The sequence below is a fragment of the Triturus cristatus genome, chromosome 3_1 (genome assembly GCF_964204655.1).
Source record: "Triturus cristatus chromosome 3_1, aTriCri1.1, whole genome shotgun sequence".
Lineage (NCBI taxonomy): Eukaryota > Metazoa > Chordata > Amphibia > Caudata > Salamandridae > Triturus > Triturus cristatus.
Window position 1 is genome coordinate 329,756,618 of NC_140583.1, and position 17,926 is coordinate 329,774,543.

At 45.4% G+C, this 17,926-nt stretch overlaps 1 protein-coding gene across 1 annotated transcript in view; it reads left to right on the forward strand.

Annotated features, from left to right (window-relative positions):
• PSTPIP1 (proline-serine-threonine phosphatase interacting protein 1) overlaps positions 1 to 17,926 on the forward strand; it is a 632,908-nt gene that overhangs the window by 520,711 nt on the left and 94,271 nt on the right. The window contains exons 11-12 of the mRNA XM_085644041.1: positions 6,069 to 6,165; positions 11,182 to 11,272. Coding sequence (XP_085500167.1) covers positions 6,069 to 6,165; positions 11,182 to 11,272 — 188 coding nt within the window. The remainder of the gene's footprint in view (positions 1 to 6,068; positions 6,166 to 11,181; positions 11,273 to 17,926) is intronic.

A 17,926-nucleotide genomic window follows, 5' to 3' on the forward strand; every position in this document is an offset into this window, starting at 1 on the left:
TTATATATCTTGCTGCACCTATTTAAAATATCAGTGGAAATGTTAATCTCCATATAAGATGCTAGTAAATACGGCACTATACGATTAAGGCAAGAGCGTAGCCAGCCTTTTGGGGACCTTGCTCTTTGTGTCGGTTTTCTGTTTTCATGCAAATAACTCTCTTGGCTGGTACGACCGTCCGCACTGGAAGGGTAATAGCATTTTATTTAACAGTGCTACCCACTTTCGATACAGAGCTAACAGACATCTACACTTCTTGTAAAAAAATACATTACAATGCAGGCCAGCAGTAGTATGAGGGAACGTGCAAAGACACACTGGTGCGTTCTCCTACAACAGCAGTACCCATGTGAAGCCTGTGCCATTCCTGTAGACACTGAGGTATGGCACAGACTGGGTCTAGTGTGCACACTGACCCTTACAGGGATAACCTAGTGACTGGGTGTAGTGTTCACACTGACCCTTACAGGGATAACCTAGGGACTGTGTGTAGTGTTCCCACTGACCCTTACAGGGATAACCTAGGAACTGGGTGTAGTGTTCCCACTGACCCTTACAGGGACATCCAAGGGAAAGCACCATGTATTTATTTAAGGAGCGTGACTACATGTCAGAAGACCATGCCATTGAGTATGCTGCTGGAATGTTGCATACAATGTGTGGAACGCCCTATTGCTCATTTAGTATGCAGTAGTCCAGCCGTGCCTGCTCTTCCACCATACACACACCTGCCCTTGCACTCCTGGCTCTCCTTGTGTGTGGTGACTGTTGATACCTTGGGCCTTATTTATGAGGTCCTTACACTGCCATTGCGTCACTTGTTGTGATGTTGCGGCGGTTTAAAAAATGCACTACCCTGCGCCATATTTACAAAGTGACACATCTAGGCAGATGTGTCACTTTGTAAACCCCTGCGCTACATTGTACCTGTGACAGGTATAATATATGCAGGGTGGACATGCCGACAGAGAAAGGCCGCGTAGTAGTGGCACAGTGAAAACTATGAGATTACACTGTGCCACTTCTACGGCGTCAGTTCCTTAGACCTGCTTGAAGCAGGCGTAAGGGGTGACTCTGTGCGTTTCACATGGGGCCTGCCCCATGTGAAATGACTCATTGCTGGAGTTGCGCCTGTTTTCAGACACAGTCCAGCAATATGCCATTTTTGCGCCTACAGATACGTCAGGATTACTGATGTATCTCTAAATCCTTGCGACATGCAGCACCGTACTGTAAATATAGCGCATCCATGGTGTTGCAAGGATACCGCTCTGAAAAGTGTAATGTTGCTGTTTTCCCCCAGCGATGCGACGCTTTTCATAAATAAGGTCCCTTGTGTTCTCACCCTCCAAGAGGCGCCGGAGAGGTTCAATAGACCAGGTGGCTGATGGGGGAGCTGCCCTTGGAGGAGAGCGAGCTGGAGGAGCAGGGCCTGGGTGCCACTATGCGAGGTTAATAAGAGCTTTTTTTGTAAAAAGTAAGCAAGCTCCTAGCAGCTGGAGCAGAAGACTGCTTCAGAGGACATCCTGGCAGCAGGAGAGCCACCAGCTTGAGTGGAAGGAGAGGCTAGGAGCCCACCTTGAGGAGGTGGCTGGTCTCTCACTGGTTTCCAGAGAGGCCTGTGGAATGAGGAAGCAAAGGTTGAAAACCTGGGACTGAGCCGCCCGGCTCCTTTCGGTCAGTGCTAGATCTGGTCTGAGTGAAATATCCGCCGAGTTCAAGTCATGGCCCAGCTGCGCTCAGTTATGCTATGCTTTCAAAGTATACCACATCCACGGCACCCATCTTTTCTCTTCGGAAAAGAACTATTGTGTTGTCCTCATCTCTAAAATCTTAATATTAAATTAATAGTGCAATCATGTATCTACTGAAATGTAATGCATTTGAGAGGCAGCCCATGCAAGCGTTGGCAAACCATGAAATACAGTAGCTGGAGTGGGCCGACCCAAAGCTCACTCTCTATATAGTACTAAGTAATGTGTTTTATAAGGTATTGATGAGATGAGGATTGTGAACAAGCTAAAGTTGTCTGTAACCAAACTTAAACAAGCATTGGCATAGCCAATAGGTCTCGCTTTTGGGACCTTATAAGTATTTAGTTATGCAACTGTTGTATAGTTAAACACTTATAAGGTCCCAAAAGCGAGACCTATTGGCTATGCCAATGCTTGTTTCACTTCCATCTGGGCCAAAAACAAAGGCCTGATTTAAAGGTTCATCAGCGCTTCTTTTGTTTTAGTTTAATCCTGGGTGGGAGCTATCTGTAGCCTAAAACCTATACGCCAATGCAATGGAGGGAAACAAAGGCACTCAGGTTGTTATAGTTTCAGAAATATTTAACAGAAACTATGAACTGGAGCCGGGGCTTTGACTTTGTTCAACCCCTGCAAGTAAGAGATGCATGCACTGTAAGAATGTCAGGAGCATCTGTATTAGTAATTACACAAATAGTGATTTAAATAGAACTTACTAATTCATTTATTTATTTGCTTTGTATATACCTACTCATTCCATTGTAGGTTGTCAGAGCGCTTTGCATCACACACATACACATATTATACACAGACAATAAATCATACAAGTGTGTAAATCAAAGTGCAGGAAATGTTATATAAGGCAATGAGGGTTACAATGTATGGCCCATACTGCTAGGCTTTATATTAAATAGTGCATGGTCGGGAGAAATACAAAGTCAGAATATAAAAGTGGTTGAGGTTATCTGCACCAATTAGGCAGTATCACTCCGAAAAGGAACCCTTTGTAGTAACCTAAGAAAAATGATAGCTTGAGAAAAAAACAATAAGGTTCTAACCCCACCATAGCTAGCAGCTTGCATGCAGCGCCTTAATGACTATTCAGAGCTCACTGTTCTATAGTATAAGGATTGCAACGTATGAACTGCAAACATATGGATCTCTGTGTCAAAGGCAATGATCAACTTACTTATCTACCTAGAATACAAATCTGTGATCTTCATCTTATGCAATGTGTTTTTCAGCAGATGCAGTAACACTTTATGCTACTTTATGAGTCAAAACTTTGATTAGATAAAACACAGATCAATCCTGGAACCACCAGAATTATCTTACCATTATTATCCAATGAAAGTACTAGGCACACAAAGATCTCAGCGGCCAGTGCCTTCACTCCATAATATATTTTAAGATGCAGCCACTGTGTGACCAATTGGGTAAGCCAGAACAGACTTGATGTCTCATTTGTCCTTAGTGCCAGTTTCTAGGCAGCAGTAAAAAAAAAAAAAATGTAAAGTTGACTGTTAAACACAGTTTTTCATGACTCTGCATTTTTGTGCCTCCACCCCATTCCTCTGCCACACCTTGATCAATTCATGGGTGCCAGGAGCAAATATTTTCTATTTTCAGCACCTGCACCCAGTAAAATTAAAAGCAGGTTGGGTTGGAGTTGTGGTCAGCCTGGCCCCACCCGGCCACCTCCTGTGGCACCCCAGCAGCCCCAAAGCCTGCCCTGCATCTTCACCTCCGCCTTCCCCACCACCACCCTGTGCATCGCGTTGCCCCTCCTCCAACTCCCCCTACACCCTGTTACCATTAGCTCAATTAATGGGGTAAATGGTAGCAGAGATGTCCCTGAAATCAGGTATAAGCCCACGGCAAGGGAACCGGTAATTACAGGTGGACATGGTTATTACCGACCTGGAGACTGAAACCCCTCATTGCACGGTGCAGCGATGCAATTACAATCCACAATGTTGGCATATTTGCCCTGTCAACTCACGTAGGCCTTTAGTTGTTCATATGTGTGATGGAGAGCACTCATTCGTTACAATAACACGCAAGCCAGTTAATCACTTGCATATACTGTAATAAAAAAGAGAAGGGTTTGTCCATGTGTAATGTAACTGGTGCTCATGTAAAGCGCTGCTATACCTTCGGGTTGTGGTTGCGCTACACAAAACTGCAAACGCAACCCAAAAATGACTTCGGTAGTAAAGTGAAACATTGTACAGCCTAGAGTCGCCTGTGTGAGAGCAGCTCACCGATGTGTTTTGTAAAAGGAACTGGAAGCACATTGCATTGATGGGCAGCTAACATCTTTAGAGTTACTCACCTGACGTAGGTGCAGGTGGAACATCCTCATGTGTCAAATATGTTCCCCACATCAACATCAGTTTACCATTTTAGAGCGTCTTGGCACTTCTACGCTCTGTGCCCCGTCACCATCACTCCATAATTCATAGATTTCCAGGTCAGAGAATGCCCTTCTCAAATATGCGCAGATATTTGCACCATTCTAACGAAACCCAGGACCTTGTTAGACTACTGGATTAATGGCTTCAGCTTTGTGGTCGCTGGCCAGAAGGAGCGTGGTATGCAAGGCAAATGGGCACCGCGCTGCCTGCTAAGCACGGGAGGTGTGAATGATGATAGCAGCCCCTTTGAAGCTTGTTTACTGAGAGGTAATAAATGAAGATGCGCAGGAGCCAGGAGGGACGAGCAGCGAGGCGAGCCAGATGGTCGCTGCAGGGAAGGATGCCTGCTTTGATAAGCGGCCGCTGAATGATGTCAGTGTTTGTCCAGAATCTTATTAAATCAAAGCTTTGCTTATATTGGCTCCATGAAAAAAAAAAACGAGCCAGGAAAAGTTGTGATGTCAGATCTTCAGTGTGGGATACCCGCTGTATAAAGGAAGGCGTGTCCAGGAATGGATTTAGTCAATAAAAGATGCCGCATTTTGTGTTAATAAAAAGCTAACTTTAAGTTGCATACAGGTTTAACCCTCAACATTAATGCTATGATATGGTACGACTCGTAGAAATGTACAGCGGTGACATGAGCAGGTATGAGATAAGAGCTGGGAGGGTATTAATGAAAGTGGTAAAGTCCTGGTGGGTAGCAAGTAACCAATATTAAGAAGGCACATCAGTGCTCTGTTATGCTGTGATTACTTGCTGGTAATCGTCATTATACTTTGTCCTGTGCTTCCTCGTCAACGCCCTTACTGTGGGGGAAGAATCATGACAGGGAAACAGACAACTGTGCTACCCTTTAAATAAAAAAACAAGTTTAGGGAACCTTGGAAAGCACTGCGATAAGTTGCTTTGGTTGTGTGACACGTGGTCATGTTAATTAACTTTCAGCTCCGTTGCGGGGTTAAGAAACGCCAGGATGAATCGCAACGGTAAATTACTTTCATCTTATGTTGTCAAACACTCGGTTATAGATGTTAAAATGCCCCAATACAAATACTGGCTCCATGCACAAGAATATTTGAGTTGAAATGCAGTATTGCGTTAATACGCCTGCAGCTTTAACAAGAAGGGCTGGGCGAGAAGGGAGGGGGGAATGCCAGCAACAGAGGAGCCCGTGAAAGTGATCGTGATTACGATCGCTACGGAGTTAAGACACATGGCGCTGCGCGCGTGCACGTTCACGTGCACTGTAGCTTTAGGCCACGGCAGCACTTTGAAAAGCCCAGATATAAAATGTCTCTTCGAGCCTTTGGCTCACGAGACCTAAAAAGACCTGCTCTTGCAAAATTGTTCTCTGAAGCCGAAGCATACTATTCAATAAGCTCATGAAAGGAAAGGCCCTTGTGACCTTGACACGTGGCAGCCGGAAACAAGTCATTTTTAGTGACAACCTTAGCTCATCCTTGCAAGCTTCTTTGCTTTTGTCTTGATTGACACCGCACAGAATGTCAAAAACAGTAGATTTTATTTTGTAATTCTGGTCCAAACTCTTTTCCATCTTGTGTCGTATTTTTGGTTGCCAAGAAAAATACAATATATTGGTTATTGGTTACAGTAATGCATTTTGGAACCTGATCTTCTGTTTATTAGGGAGAAAAATATGTCCACGACCACCAGAATACACTGGGATGAGACTGTGAATATGAGTGGTATCAAATCATATACGCGAGACTGGATTAGTTAAGGGCTTCCCTGGTAGGCTGCTTAGAAGGCAGAGCTATGCTGAAGTCCTACAAGTCCCACCTTAGGACATCATGGACTGGTCACTTCAGTAGGGCCGCACTGTGGAGTTACCCAAAGTAAGGCATGGAACATGCATTCTGCTTTCTTTCTGCAGCTGTATGAAGAAGTCCGGAAAGGCCTGGAAGAGTGTGACGTAGACGCCGACGTAGACTTCTTCATTCAGAATAAAATGACGGGAACAGAGCGGCCTGGTAAGTCTGGGGGGTGTAATTGTTTGTACAAAATACTATTTTCCGTGGGCTGCCGTGTGGATGGTACATGCTGCCAGCTGACCGGTATATGCTGCCAGCTGACCCTGTCTCGTGAGGATAACCTTCAGCCTCACCTGGCATTGTAGTTAGCAGCACTTTGATTCTCTTAGATCCAGATTTATGAGAGAGTGTGGTGGTGTAGAGACCAGGACTGAAAGAATGCGATTATCATCACATGGTGCAGATGTCAGCTTCGGAAGGTACGAAATGAAAACGAAAAGCCGATTCCGTAGCAGAGTGCTGAGCCTTTGACACCGAGGATTTCAGAGTGTCTCTAGGTGGCACGAGCAGTCTGCTTGGGTGATACAATTAGGGCTGGGAACCGCAGATTGTGGTAATGTATTATGTAACCTCGTTGTATGGCATTGTTTATGTGTAAATCTTCCCACATGCTTCCATCCTACTTTGCTGCCTCGTGCTAGAATTGTTTATATCATGCCCTCTATGCTCTGCGTCAGTGCCACTGAATGCCTCCGACCTGCATCACGCAGCATGGCTCGCGCTGTGAGTGGGCACATTCATAAATGAAGTATAAGCGTCTCCCCACACCATGCTGAGGCTCAAGGGCCCAACAAAGAATGTATGCATGCATGTATGTATGTATGTATGTGTGTCTAAGTCTGTATACATGCATGTGGTATTGCTATAGCGTGAACCTAGCCTAAAGGCAGCAGGCGCTACACGCGGTCAAAGATAAGCGTGAAGCCAACGGGTGATAGGCGAGGTATCTGGGTTGTGCAGGACTAATGCAGTGTGTTGCAGTCTCTTTTAAAGAGGTGCACATTCATTTCTTTCCTGAACTGGAGCATTGGTGATCGGTCCTAATAGATGTGGGGATGTTGCTGCAGATCCTGGGTGCATGGATTGAAGCAACCTGCTGCTTTTCCCCCCCTTTTTTGGGCGGGGGGTTACGCTTGCCCTGGCTGCGATTGTTCCAAGAACTACCAGAGATGGTGAGTTTGCCAGATAAGTGGTGCCCTGGATGTGATGGCTTTGTAAATGATGCAGTTGGGTTTGAAGATGGTGTGGGCTGGCATGGGGAGCAAATTGTGTTCCATAAGGGTGGGGGTGATATGATCATACTTCCTTCAATCCCTGGATGAGACATGCTGTGGCATGTAGGATGCCCTTAAGGGAACTCATGGAAGGCCGTGCAGCAGGACATTGCCACCATCCACATGTCAGAGAGTACGAGGGCTTGAACAGCAGTCCTCGAGTTGCTTTCTTCAGAAGAGAGAGCTGGTACTAGGCTGTCGTTTTTGGTAACGTGTTCTCTGAGGCTGAGGTTGGAGTCCAGGGTGAATCCAAGCGACTTGCCATTGGGTGAAAGTTGGTGTTTGAAGCTGTCAATTCATGGAATTGATCCAGGTTTGTATTACTTCTTGTTTGTTGTTCTTGGTAAACAATATGAATTATATTTTGGTTTGGTTGAGCGTCAAGTAGGCACTGGACGTACAGGTCTGGATGACGTGCAGGTAGTGTTTGAGGAGTGGGATATCAAGAGCAGAGGAGACTTTCAGGTAATTTGTAGCTCTCAATAACATGTAAAGTTAATATCCACGTTTTAAAAATTGAGGTGATTTCCTGAGTTTACAACGTTATCATAGGGGTACCAAATTAGACTTCCAACCTGGGTTAGACTACCAACCTGGTGAATGTGAACGATGAATAAAGTAATTATCTAACAGTAGGAATTAGAATACCATATAGGAAGGGACATTCAAATATGCAGAATATGAACATAGTGAACAGAGCTGCATTATGTGGAGTGCAGTTGCATAATATAAACATAGCAAAGGCTGCATCAAATAAAAAAGAACTGCGCCAGGAAATGAAGCATAGGCCAAATAAGACTTTGATCTTAGAGAATCCAGCCACATTACATGGACTGCAGTTGCACAATGTAAACATTTCAAGTGTTGCAACAAACATAAGAACTGTGCCAGAGAATGGCACATATGCCACATAAGTGATCGTATAGGGATATAACTAAATTGGTACTATAATAAGGGGGGGTCTATATCTCACCCAAGGCACCAAAATACATTGAGAGTGTCCTGCACCTAACATGCATTCAAAAAGCCAATTACTCCTTTGACCTGAGCCAACATTGAGTTTTATCTCGATATGTCTCTCAGCACCATGTTTCCATCAGAGCACCCACAGACTGGAGCAGAGATCACCAGTGAGTCCAAAATGGTCTTAACTGCGACACCTAAGTGATGCCCATAACGAAGTTCCATGCATTTTCTGTCTGTTCTAGGAAGAATTATTTAGTTGTGTACCTGTTAAACGCACCCTTTTTTTAACTCCTCATTATAATTAGAACATTAGAATATTGGGAGCTCCATTGAAAACAATGAGGTGCTCCGTACTTCTACGGGCCGGTAAAGGCCCGCAAAGCAACATTCCAATATTGTTTTCAAAGGCCTCTCGGAGCCAGAGGGAATTTAAACCCCTCGAACTACAAGAGGCCTTTGTTTTATTTGTTGGAACATTCTGCCCTCTAGTCGCAGAATGTTCTAATAGCCTGTAATAATCAGTAAAAACGGAAAACAGGGAGCATTATAGCCCTTCGTAGCTGGGCTATACCGGCTATTAAAGTCCTGCTCCCGTTGGAGTGGGCCTTTAATAGCTGGTATAGCCCGCTACGGCGGGCTATAAGGCTATAATAATGCTCCCTGCTTTCCGTTTTTAATGATTTGTACAGATAAATACAAACAGAAAACATTTGTTTTCTTGTCTGTATTTATTTTTAGATGTGGATAAAAACGGAAATTGGGTTGCTTTTTGAGTAATTTTAAATACTGTCTGCCATTACTGCCAGGCCAATAGAGGTGTGGATTGATAGATAAGGGGGTTAAAAATTAAAGGAATTTTAGTAAAGAGGCTTTAAAACAGTAGATATGCACAAGGTTGATACTGAAATCTGCACATTTTCATAAAAGTGCACTGATTTATCTTCTGCAGGTGTTCACAGCACTGAAACCTGGCAGACATTCAAGCATGAGTGCATATTTTTCAGTTAAATAAATATACTAATTTCAGCTTAATTTTTCCACAAAACCCATAATAAATATGGATAACTACAGATAAAAGTAGCAAAAAATAAATATGGATAAATACAGACGGAAATGGCAAAAAAAATAATTCCATAAAACCGGGAGCCCTAATTATAAATTATGTTTCCTGACTGATTATGCTAGGAAACTGGCCTTTTATATTCACAGTGTGGTGTACTGTTGGGCAAATCCAATATTATGACTCCTGTATGACAGCTTCATAGTGGAGGAAATGCAATACAGTAAGAAAATGAATAGAGAGCTAAATCATCCATAGGTTACCTGGTTCTGGGACAGGCTTTCGTTATTAGCAGTAGAGTGGTTATCTTTCAATTATGTATTTAAAGTCCTCTTCTGATCACGTTTTTGTGACGGTAGGGGCGCTTGCCAGCATTCCTCAGCTGTTAGCAGGAAGGACGGGTCTCTGGCACAAAAGAGGCTGCCTCTGCAACTGTGCAGGGTGTGGGCCTCCATGCCCCCTCAGCCTCCAGGGGCGTGGTCAAAGTCACACTCCCTGCTGGTGAGCATGATGACCAAATGACCCTAATAGGTATAGGGAGGCAAGATGGCTAGTGGCCTTGAGACCCGAGCCTTCTTGCCCCAGCGTGCCTGGGAATTCTGGCCATTGGCTCCAGTGACCCTGGTCAGTAAGGCCAATGGGTTCAAGTTCAGTGGCCAGCACCATCTGGTCAGAAGCAGCCCTGGGTTATGTGGTCAGCAGAAGGCCTGGGCAATTGAATCAACCATTGGCCTACGCTAGTCGACGGCAGCTGGCCTGGGTCATTGGACTGACGGCTGACCTGGGTCATCTGGTGAACACCTGGTTTGGGACATCTGGTCACCAGCTGTTTGGGCCATCTTGTTGACAGCTATCGAACCAGATGGCCAGAGTGCTAAGCAGAGCCGCTAACTCCAAGTTTTCTCTTCGTCCCAGTTGCATAAGCCTCCAGTAGGTTTGCAAAAATGGCTTCAAGGGTAGGACCAAAGAGAGCAGCAGCTTAACCCATCTCACTAACCAGACCTGAGTTTCAGATAGATAGATAAAAATGACCAATGAAATTTAGCACCTACTTATCAATATTTCCAACATTGTCTTTGTTTTGTGACAGGCCCATATTCCAATGTGGACGGAATCAAGGGCAGAAGTTTATTTCTTACAGCATTTATTGTTACAGCAATAATGGCACTTCCACATCATCTGGTCCAAAGATTGATTCATTGTCTTATCACATACAACAGGATTTTAGATTTCGTATTACTTGTCCTTTTCATAAAAGACTTGTTTAATACCATTTGATTTGACTTCAGTTTCAATATTATATAGTATATGGATTATCTTATCGTTTACTTTAAGATAACTGAATCCTCATTCCCATCAATAAGGAATGACGGTATATTTAGGCGCAATTACACAGTCTTGCAGATGTAACTTTAAATTATTGATCTTTGAATAATATGCAAAAATTAAAAAAGGTGGATGCCATTTGCTGCTGTAGTTCTAGCTGTATAGACTTGCTGTATGATTAGCTAATTTTATGAAGACTTTAGTACACTCTTTTTGAATCACTGAGCAGTTTATGTATGGAGATGCGGTACATCTTTTAAAAGTATGTTGAGAATTACAGTTTTGGGTTAATAAAAAGAAACTGCCTGAGAGAAGGTGTCTGTTTTATATAGAAGATAGCGGGAGGTGGTATATTAAATCAAAAAACAAGACAATTTATATTCACGAAAGACACAATATTTAAAGCACCATTTAAGTTAAATGAAAAACAAGAGGAAAACCTGTCAAATGAAGATTACAGGTACCTAATCTGAGCATTGCATTACATATATGGGATGGATTTTGTATTGACACATAAAAGCATTATTTTAATGTCTTTGTTGTTTGCAGCTCCCATATTGTACGAGAATTACTATGACCGTTTCCCTCTGGGAAGCAGCAATGGTTTGGCTGTCGGTGGGTGCAGTCCCAAGATGAAAAAGTAAGTGAAATAAACTCCTAGGCTGTATCTACAATATCCACCGAATGGGTAGGTGTGCTCCTACTTATAGTCACAGCAGCAGCCACAACAGCCAGTGTGAATAACCTGTGATAATTTCAGTGATTAATTTGTGATGGTGGTTGCAGGTGGTAGGTACTGTCACTCATTTCTGGTGACTGGGGCTTATTTTTAATTGTCAGACCTTGACCAACAGCAAGGGAGAAAGAAAGGGAGAAAAGAGAAAGAGTAGAAGAAAGCGAAAGATAGAAACACAATGACAAAGGGAGAAAGCTGGTATGAAAAAGAACTTACAAGAGTGAGATAAAGAGACAGGAAATGTAGAGTGGTGAAAGAAAGAGACATGAAGTGTAATAAAAAACTAGGCCGTCTTGATGTTCAGCAACCCTAGCAAACCGCAGTGCCGGCAGAGGGCTCCTACAAAAAACTGCCATGTCACTCCTCTGGGTATGAACTTCTGCAGAATAGAATATATACCTAAGGCAAAGAAGGAAGCTTTTATTAATCTGTCATAAACATCCTGCATCTAACTTCAACAGTGAGTGAAAGGATACACCTTTCAAACATCTAAGTCTAACCAATGCCCTTTGCCTTGGTATCAAGCAGCTCTTCCTAAAACCAAAATACAATATACAAGCATCCATGTAATGCTGATTGAACTGTCTACCTATTGCAAATGCCTATCTCTAACATCCTACAGGTGCACCTTCTGCGATGGATTTTCTAGTTTCTGATTAACCTCAATGCAAGTAAAGTGCTATGCCCACATCTTTTTATTGAAGTGTTGCCATATTATGTGCATTCACTTCAGTAACAATAAAAAGAATAAACAATGTCCCATGAAATAAGTTAAAAACATTCTCCTGCCATGCTACCCTCCTTCTTTAGTCACCATAAAGACCTGTAAGTATACCTGTAATTTTCTTAGTGCAAAGTGTGAGGTCCCATCTTACCATCTCTCTCAACCAGCATTGCCATAAATGTCATAATCCTTCTGTTATTGACTCACATTAATTAAATAATTGTTACACTTAGATGTAATTTAACATGTATTAATACAGTGTGCTTTCTAATCTTAGTGACAAATATATCCCTTGCTACAAATCACTTGCAACTTAACACAAAGTATATATGCATAGCATCAAGAATTGTACAGTGGTGATAGAATCCTTTCTGTTTCTTAACAAAGGATTCAAGTTCAAAAGACTGTAATTAGTCTAAAGTTAGTTTCATGTTTGCTATCCAAACAACTTAGTTTCCACAAACAAGATGACACCCAGGTTACTTCTCTTTCTCAGTAAACTCCTTTTAAAATATATTTTGGTCTATTTACAAAAGTCTCACACAACTCAGCACAGGCGCACAATCAAACTGCTGAGTGCTACACACACACATTTGCACCATAGTGCAAAGGTGTCTGCATAAGTCTAGTATGGACTTCGGACAGTCTTGGTGTGGTCTTCACCCAAACATTTTGCCTTCTCCCCTCCTGTTTGCTGCAATGTTTTTTTGTTGGTTCTAAGACTGTTCACTTGACCAATGCCAACCAGTGCTAAAGTGCTTGTGCCCTCTCTTTTAAACATGACAAAATTGGCGTACACCCAATTGGCACATTTAATTAACTTGGTAAAGTGGTAATACTACATGTACCCAAGGCCTGTAAATGCTACTAGCGGGCCTTCAGCACATATTGTGTCATCCACTTAAGTTGTCCTTCAAAACCAATCTCAGCCCTGCCATTGCACCCTGTGTACAGTTTTAAAATGCCTGGTGAAATAGATATTTTTACAACCTTGTTTGGCGTCTATATTGGCCTATCAGTTCCAGATAGCATTCGAAATAGATATTTTGCCAGGCCCAAACCTTCCTTTTTAGCTATGAGTGCTCAAGGGAACCTTTAATAACTGGGCACTTATGCTCTGATTAAAAAATAAGACTGCATGAGTCTTGGCTAGCAGGGGGAATTTGACCTGCTACTGCTCAGTGTGTGCGGTGATGAGTGTTAGTGGTTAAAAGGTCGACATGTTTCACACCTAAAAACTCCTAGTGGATGTGCGGTGTTTCTTCAGGACCAGGGAAGAAAAACCCTTACCTACTCTTAAATGTAGGTGACGGTCATAGGAGTATCCTAAATTGTATCGTCCCTATTATATGGAATTAAGTTAAACCAAAAAGGGGGGCAAGCATGAAATGCCGAGTGGTTTGTCCTTCCAGCGAACCTCTGGGGGGGGTAAACTGGTGCTTCAGCCAGGACATCCAAGGCCAGACATCGTCCCAGGAGCCTGGCCGTGGGGAGGAGTACACCGAGCAGGTGGTTACTCGCTTCCGCCATTGTTGTGGATGGCCTTGGATGTCTCCTACATGTAAAAGTAGATAAGGTTTTTTTCTTCCCTGGTCCTGAAGAAATGCCGTGAAACATGTCGACCTCTTAACCACTAACACTCGTCACCACAACACTGGGCTGTAGCAGGTTGAATTCCCCCTGCTAGCCAAGACTCCTGCAGTCTCGTTTTTTAACCATAGCACAAGGGTCCAGCTAATAAAGGTTCCCTGGAGCACTCATAGCTATTTTTAAACACACTTATTGCACCCACTCTATTCACCTCCCTTTGCCCCTCCACATATGGGGCCTCCTGGCTTCCAACTCTAAAGACCTCCTGCGGGGTCCGTTGGGCATTGCAGCCCCGGCCTAATGAGGAGCTGCTCTATGATGAAGCATGACATCTCTCGAGGTGTGTGAGGGCCCTTGCTCCTTATTGGAGCTCTCCCCCCTTCAGTCCTTCTCCTACCTGTTTACCTATACCCTTTTTTCCCCACCCCCTCCCCCTCCTACTATTGTTCTACTTTTAGAATGTTAAAATGTTCTTGTCCTCTCCATTTGATGCCTAGATGCTTTATCCCGGGTCACATGATTGGGTATATCTTGCATTTGGCCTTTGTGTATTCCTCCCAAACAGTAGTTTTTGTCAAAATGGACCATCCCTGTTGGCTTTAGAGTTGGCTGACTAAATGAAGCAGCCCTTATCACCAAGTTTTGGTCTCGCCACAGAGAGATAACATTTAAGGTTTAAGAATAGTCATACATTATCTGACCATTCTTGGGTAGATTTCCTGGACTCATTCAGTAAGTCACTGAATGGTTGAGTGAAGGGAAGCCAAGTGAGTAGTTATGAGGGGCTGTACTATCTAAGTTTCAGAGACCATATGCCCAGTAACTATGTCACAAAGTTGCACCTGATTTCCGGCAAGCTCACTGATCCCAGAGAGCTTGCAAAGGAAGCAGATCTCTAGATTAGTACCAGAGTGTCTGAGAAGGTACCTGGAAGTGATTCTGAGGAGGGTGGTTCAGGTTCCTCTGAGCAGAGCGAGGGTCCACAGTGATCTAGAAAGGTCTCAGAATACTATGGGAGGAAAGAGATCCCATGCTCCTTCTAAGAATAGGAGGATAGGTCCTTGTAGGCCATGGACCAGGGTGCCCTATTTCCAACCCCAGTGCTTTGATTACTCCCAGTTGGGACACAATCAAGGGGACCTGGTCTGTACAGAGGCCAACCACTGGTGGGAGCTCCTCATGGGTAGGTAGTCCCAGGAGAAGAGGCCTGGTGTCCCTTAGCTTGGAGGGAACCACTTCCATCAGGTAACAGTTTAATGGATACCTATCACTCCCTAAGGGCCAGTCAGACCATGGTGGTGGAAAGACTGTTGTCCCCAGAGCAGTACACTGGACACGTGTATACGGTAACCCAGGCCCATGAACAAGAATTCATCCACCATATGGCTCTGGTGACCCTGGGATGGGGTGGAAGTGACCCAGAGGAGGGTATTAGTATGTCCCCAGATGCCCATTGATTGTATTCTGGATAATGAGGGGCAGCCGCTCACGACGTCTTGAAAGCCTAGGTTTCTGAGTATACTACTCCAGCAGGGGGAGTACAAAGGCCCATATGGTAGGGAAGGAGGTAGAAACCATCCATAGTGAGAGGACCAGTGGCGTAGGGATTGCCATCTCTGAGAACAGGGCATCCTAGACTGACCCTGGTGAGGGCACTCTTGACTTGGAGGTGCTCCTTGTGCTGTCACAGGGACAGAGGGCTAGAGACCTGCACCAGGCAGACCCTGCATGACACAGACAGAGTATGTCACTATTGAGGGGGGTGGTGTTCCCCCCTGGAGTTCCTGGCTCGCCATGCACCTGTTCAGCTTCAGGGTACAGACCTGGGACTGAGTGGCCAGTCTCTTGGACTGGTGGGAAAGAAAGTGGAAGTAGGGTGCTTAACACCTGTGGCTGGGAATCCTGAAGAGCAGTTAGGGAACTCCTTGCCAGCCCCAAGTCTGCAAATGAGGCCTGCCCCATGGTTCCCACTTTGACCCTCCACCTGGCAATGGATAGCCTGGCCTCTGCTGTTTGTTGTCGTTGTGGGTAGAGTTTTCCTTGGGTTTCCTTGGGTTTGCTACAGAAGTCTGATCCACGAGCGGGATGGGCCACTTCTTTTTGTTGGCAATGGTGGTACTGCCTGCCTACTGGGATGCATCTGTGAGCAGGTTAAAGTTAGGTGCTTCATAGATGAGGAGTAGGGGTGCCCATAGGTCAATTCAATGACTTAGGAGAGTAATAACAGAGGGACTCAACCGAGTTCAGAGGGGAATTGAACTTACAAGTCCCATTGCAGAAGAGGCCCATTGTCCATGTTCTCTCACCAAAGCAGATAAGGCCAGCAAGGTACTGATTAGTCTACCCTGGCTTTTGACTGAAGGAGGATCATGTTTGACATGGGCGGGTGGCGTGGCCAAGATGGCGTACATGGCGGACGTGTAATTTAGAGCTCCGTATCTGGCCCGATATCTATCCTGTTTTAATCCCCCACATACTAGCTATCACTGATAGCTAGTATGCATGGAGTCTGTGGGTTGGCGGACCGCTTTTTTCGATGAGAGCGAGTGCTCCCTGCCGGTGACTCTCGCACAGTGAACAGCCCACAACCCAGCTATGACCCTGAGATTCTGGCCCTTCGGAAGCGGCCCCCTTCGAGCACACCACACTGCCGATAGACCCCGGGGCCTGGAGGTGCCAGAGTCTATGAACACCTCTCGACCTGCTGCCCGGGTTGTATCTGGCCCGGAGTCGCTGTCACCAGAGGTGGTGAGAGTGGGGTGGGCCCGACCCTCCTGGCCACTACCGGACATCCAACCACTGGGCCCAAGAGTGCTGTGAGACCGTGGCAGGGCACCAGAGGACCAGAGACGGAGATTATGAGGTGCGACCTTGTGGACCACTTCTCCTTTACGGATCACCCACTTTGGACTCGCAGGGCAGATGTGAGTGGACTGGCTGTGCACCTCCGTCCCTCCACCAAACTTAGTGACGTAGGCCTGCGGTGGCTTGCGCTGCCGTGCCATTTGGGCCGGCTTGCCAACACGGACTTCGGGCCTTTCTTGGCGCCGCCTGCTTGTTCACTGCCCCTTGTGGGGAAACAGGCTGTGGATCTCAAACGGGTGTGTCGGCCCTGGCTTGCCTAGTTGGAGGCCAGACTGACAAACACTGCCCACAGTCCTACAAAGTGAGTCGGGCATTTTTCTGGGCCCACCATTAACATCTGAGGGGACTACTCTAGGAAAGCGAAACCAGAACAAATGCAATACCAATCATGCAGGTGATAAAAGGAGTGTATAGGAGGGATAGAGGACCCCGATTTGCCTGCTGAGAAGTACCTGGATCAGGTGTTACTTCCCTCTTGCTTGGCTGCCTGCTTGCCCTGCCTGCCCTTGTTTGACCGCTGACTTGCAGAGCTGGTGGTGTTGACTTTGAGGCTATCACTGCAGCGGACCTAGCGGAGCAACAGAGGTGAGGCGGTTGAGGAGACTATTGCTGGTTCTGGAGTGTGGTTGGAACCTTTTCCTTCTCTCCCTGCACGAGAGGTAACACCTCACACCTAAGGACGTGTGGTGTAGCACACTGACTCAGCGGGTACTCGGGAGCCTGGGCCATGGTTGCTCAGACAACATCCTCATTGCTGCGCCGTGGTGCACCAGCCCGCGCATATAATTTCAGGGATCCTTGGTGAGCGCAGCCTGCTGTATAGAAGCCCCTTCAGTGACTGACATTGTGTCTCCTTAGTGCTGCTGAGGTGCCACCCTGGACTTATGCGGTTTATGAGTGACTCTCACCTGAAGGGGAAAACCACACATTGCATCCCCACTAGTGCGTATTACGCATTGTTTCCTTGAGGGCTTGCGCTACCTGGCAGAACGGCGGTGGGGTTGTGCTCCAGGGGGGCTTACCCGTCGCTGGATTCCTTGCTCCATGTGATCACTCATTGTACTGTACTCAACAAACCTGCTGTCCACTATTCCCAGCAATATACCTGGCCAAGAGCTCAGACTGCACGATCCCATACTTTTTCAGTGGACTCACTCTGGTGCCCTCTAATGATGGTAAAACCAAAGCTCAATAAACCACATCTGCCCGGGCGGCACAGACCCGGAAGCAGACTCCCCATCGGTAGACAAGACCCTTGGCAGCCTGCAGCACCTAGAGAAGACACTCCTTGCCCACTCTGCCCAATTTGATAAGGTCCTTCAGGCCATCATGGACACTAAGCCTCGCTGGAGACCTGTATAGACTCTGTCACAGTGGAG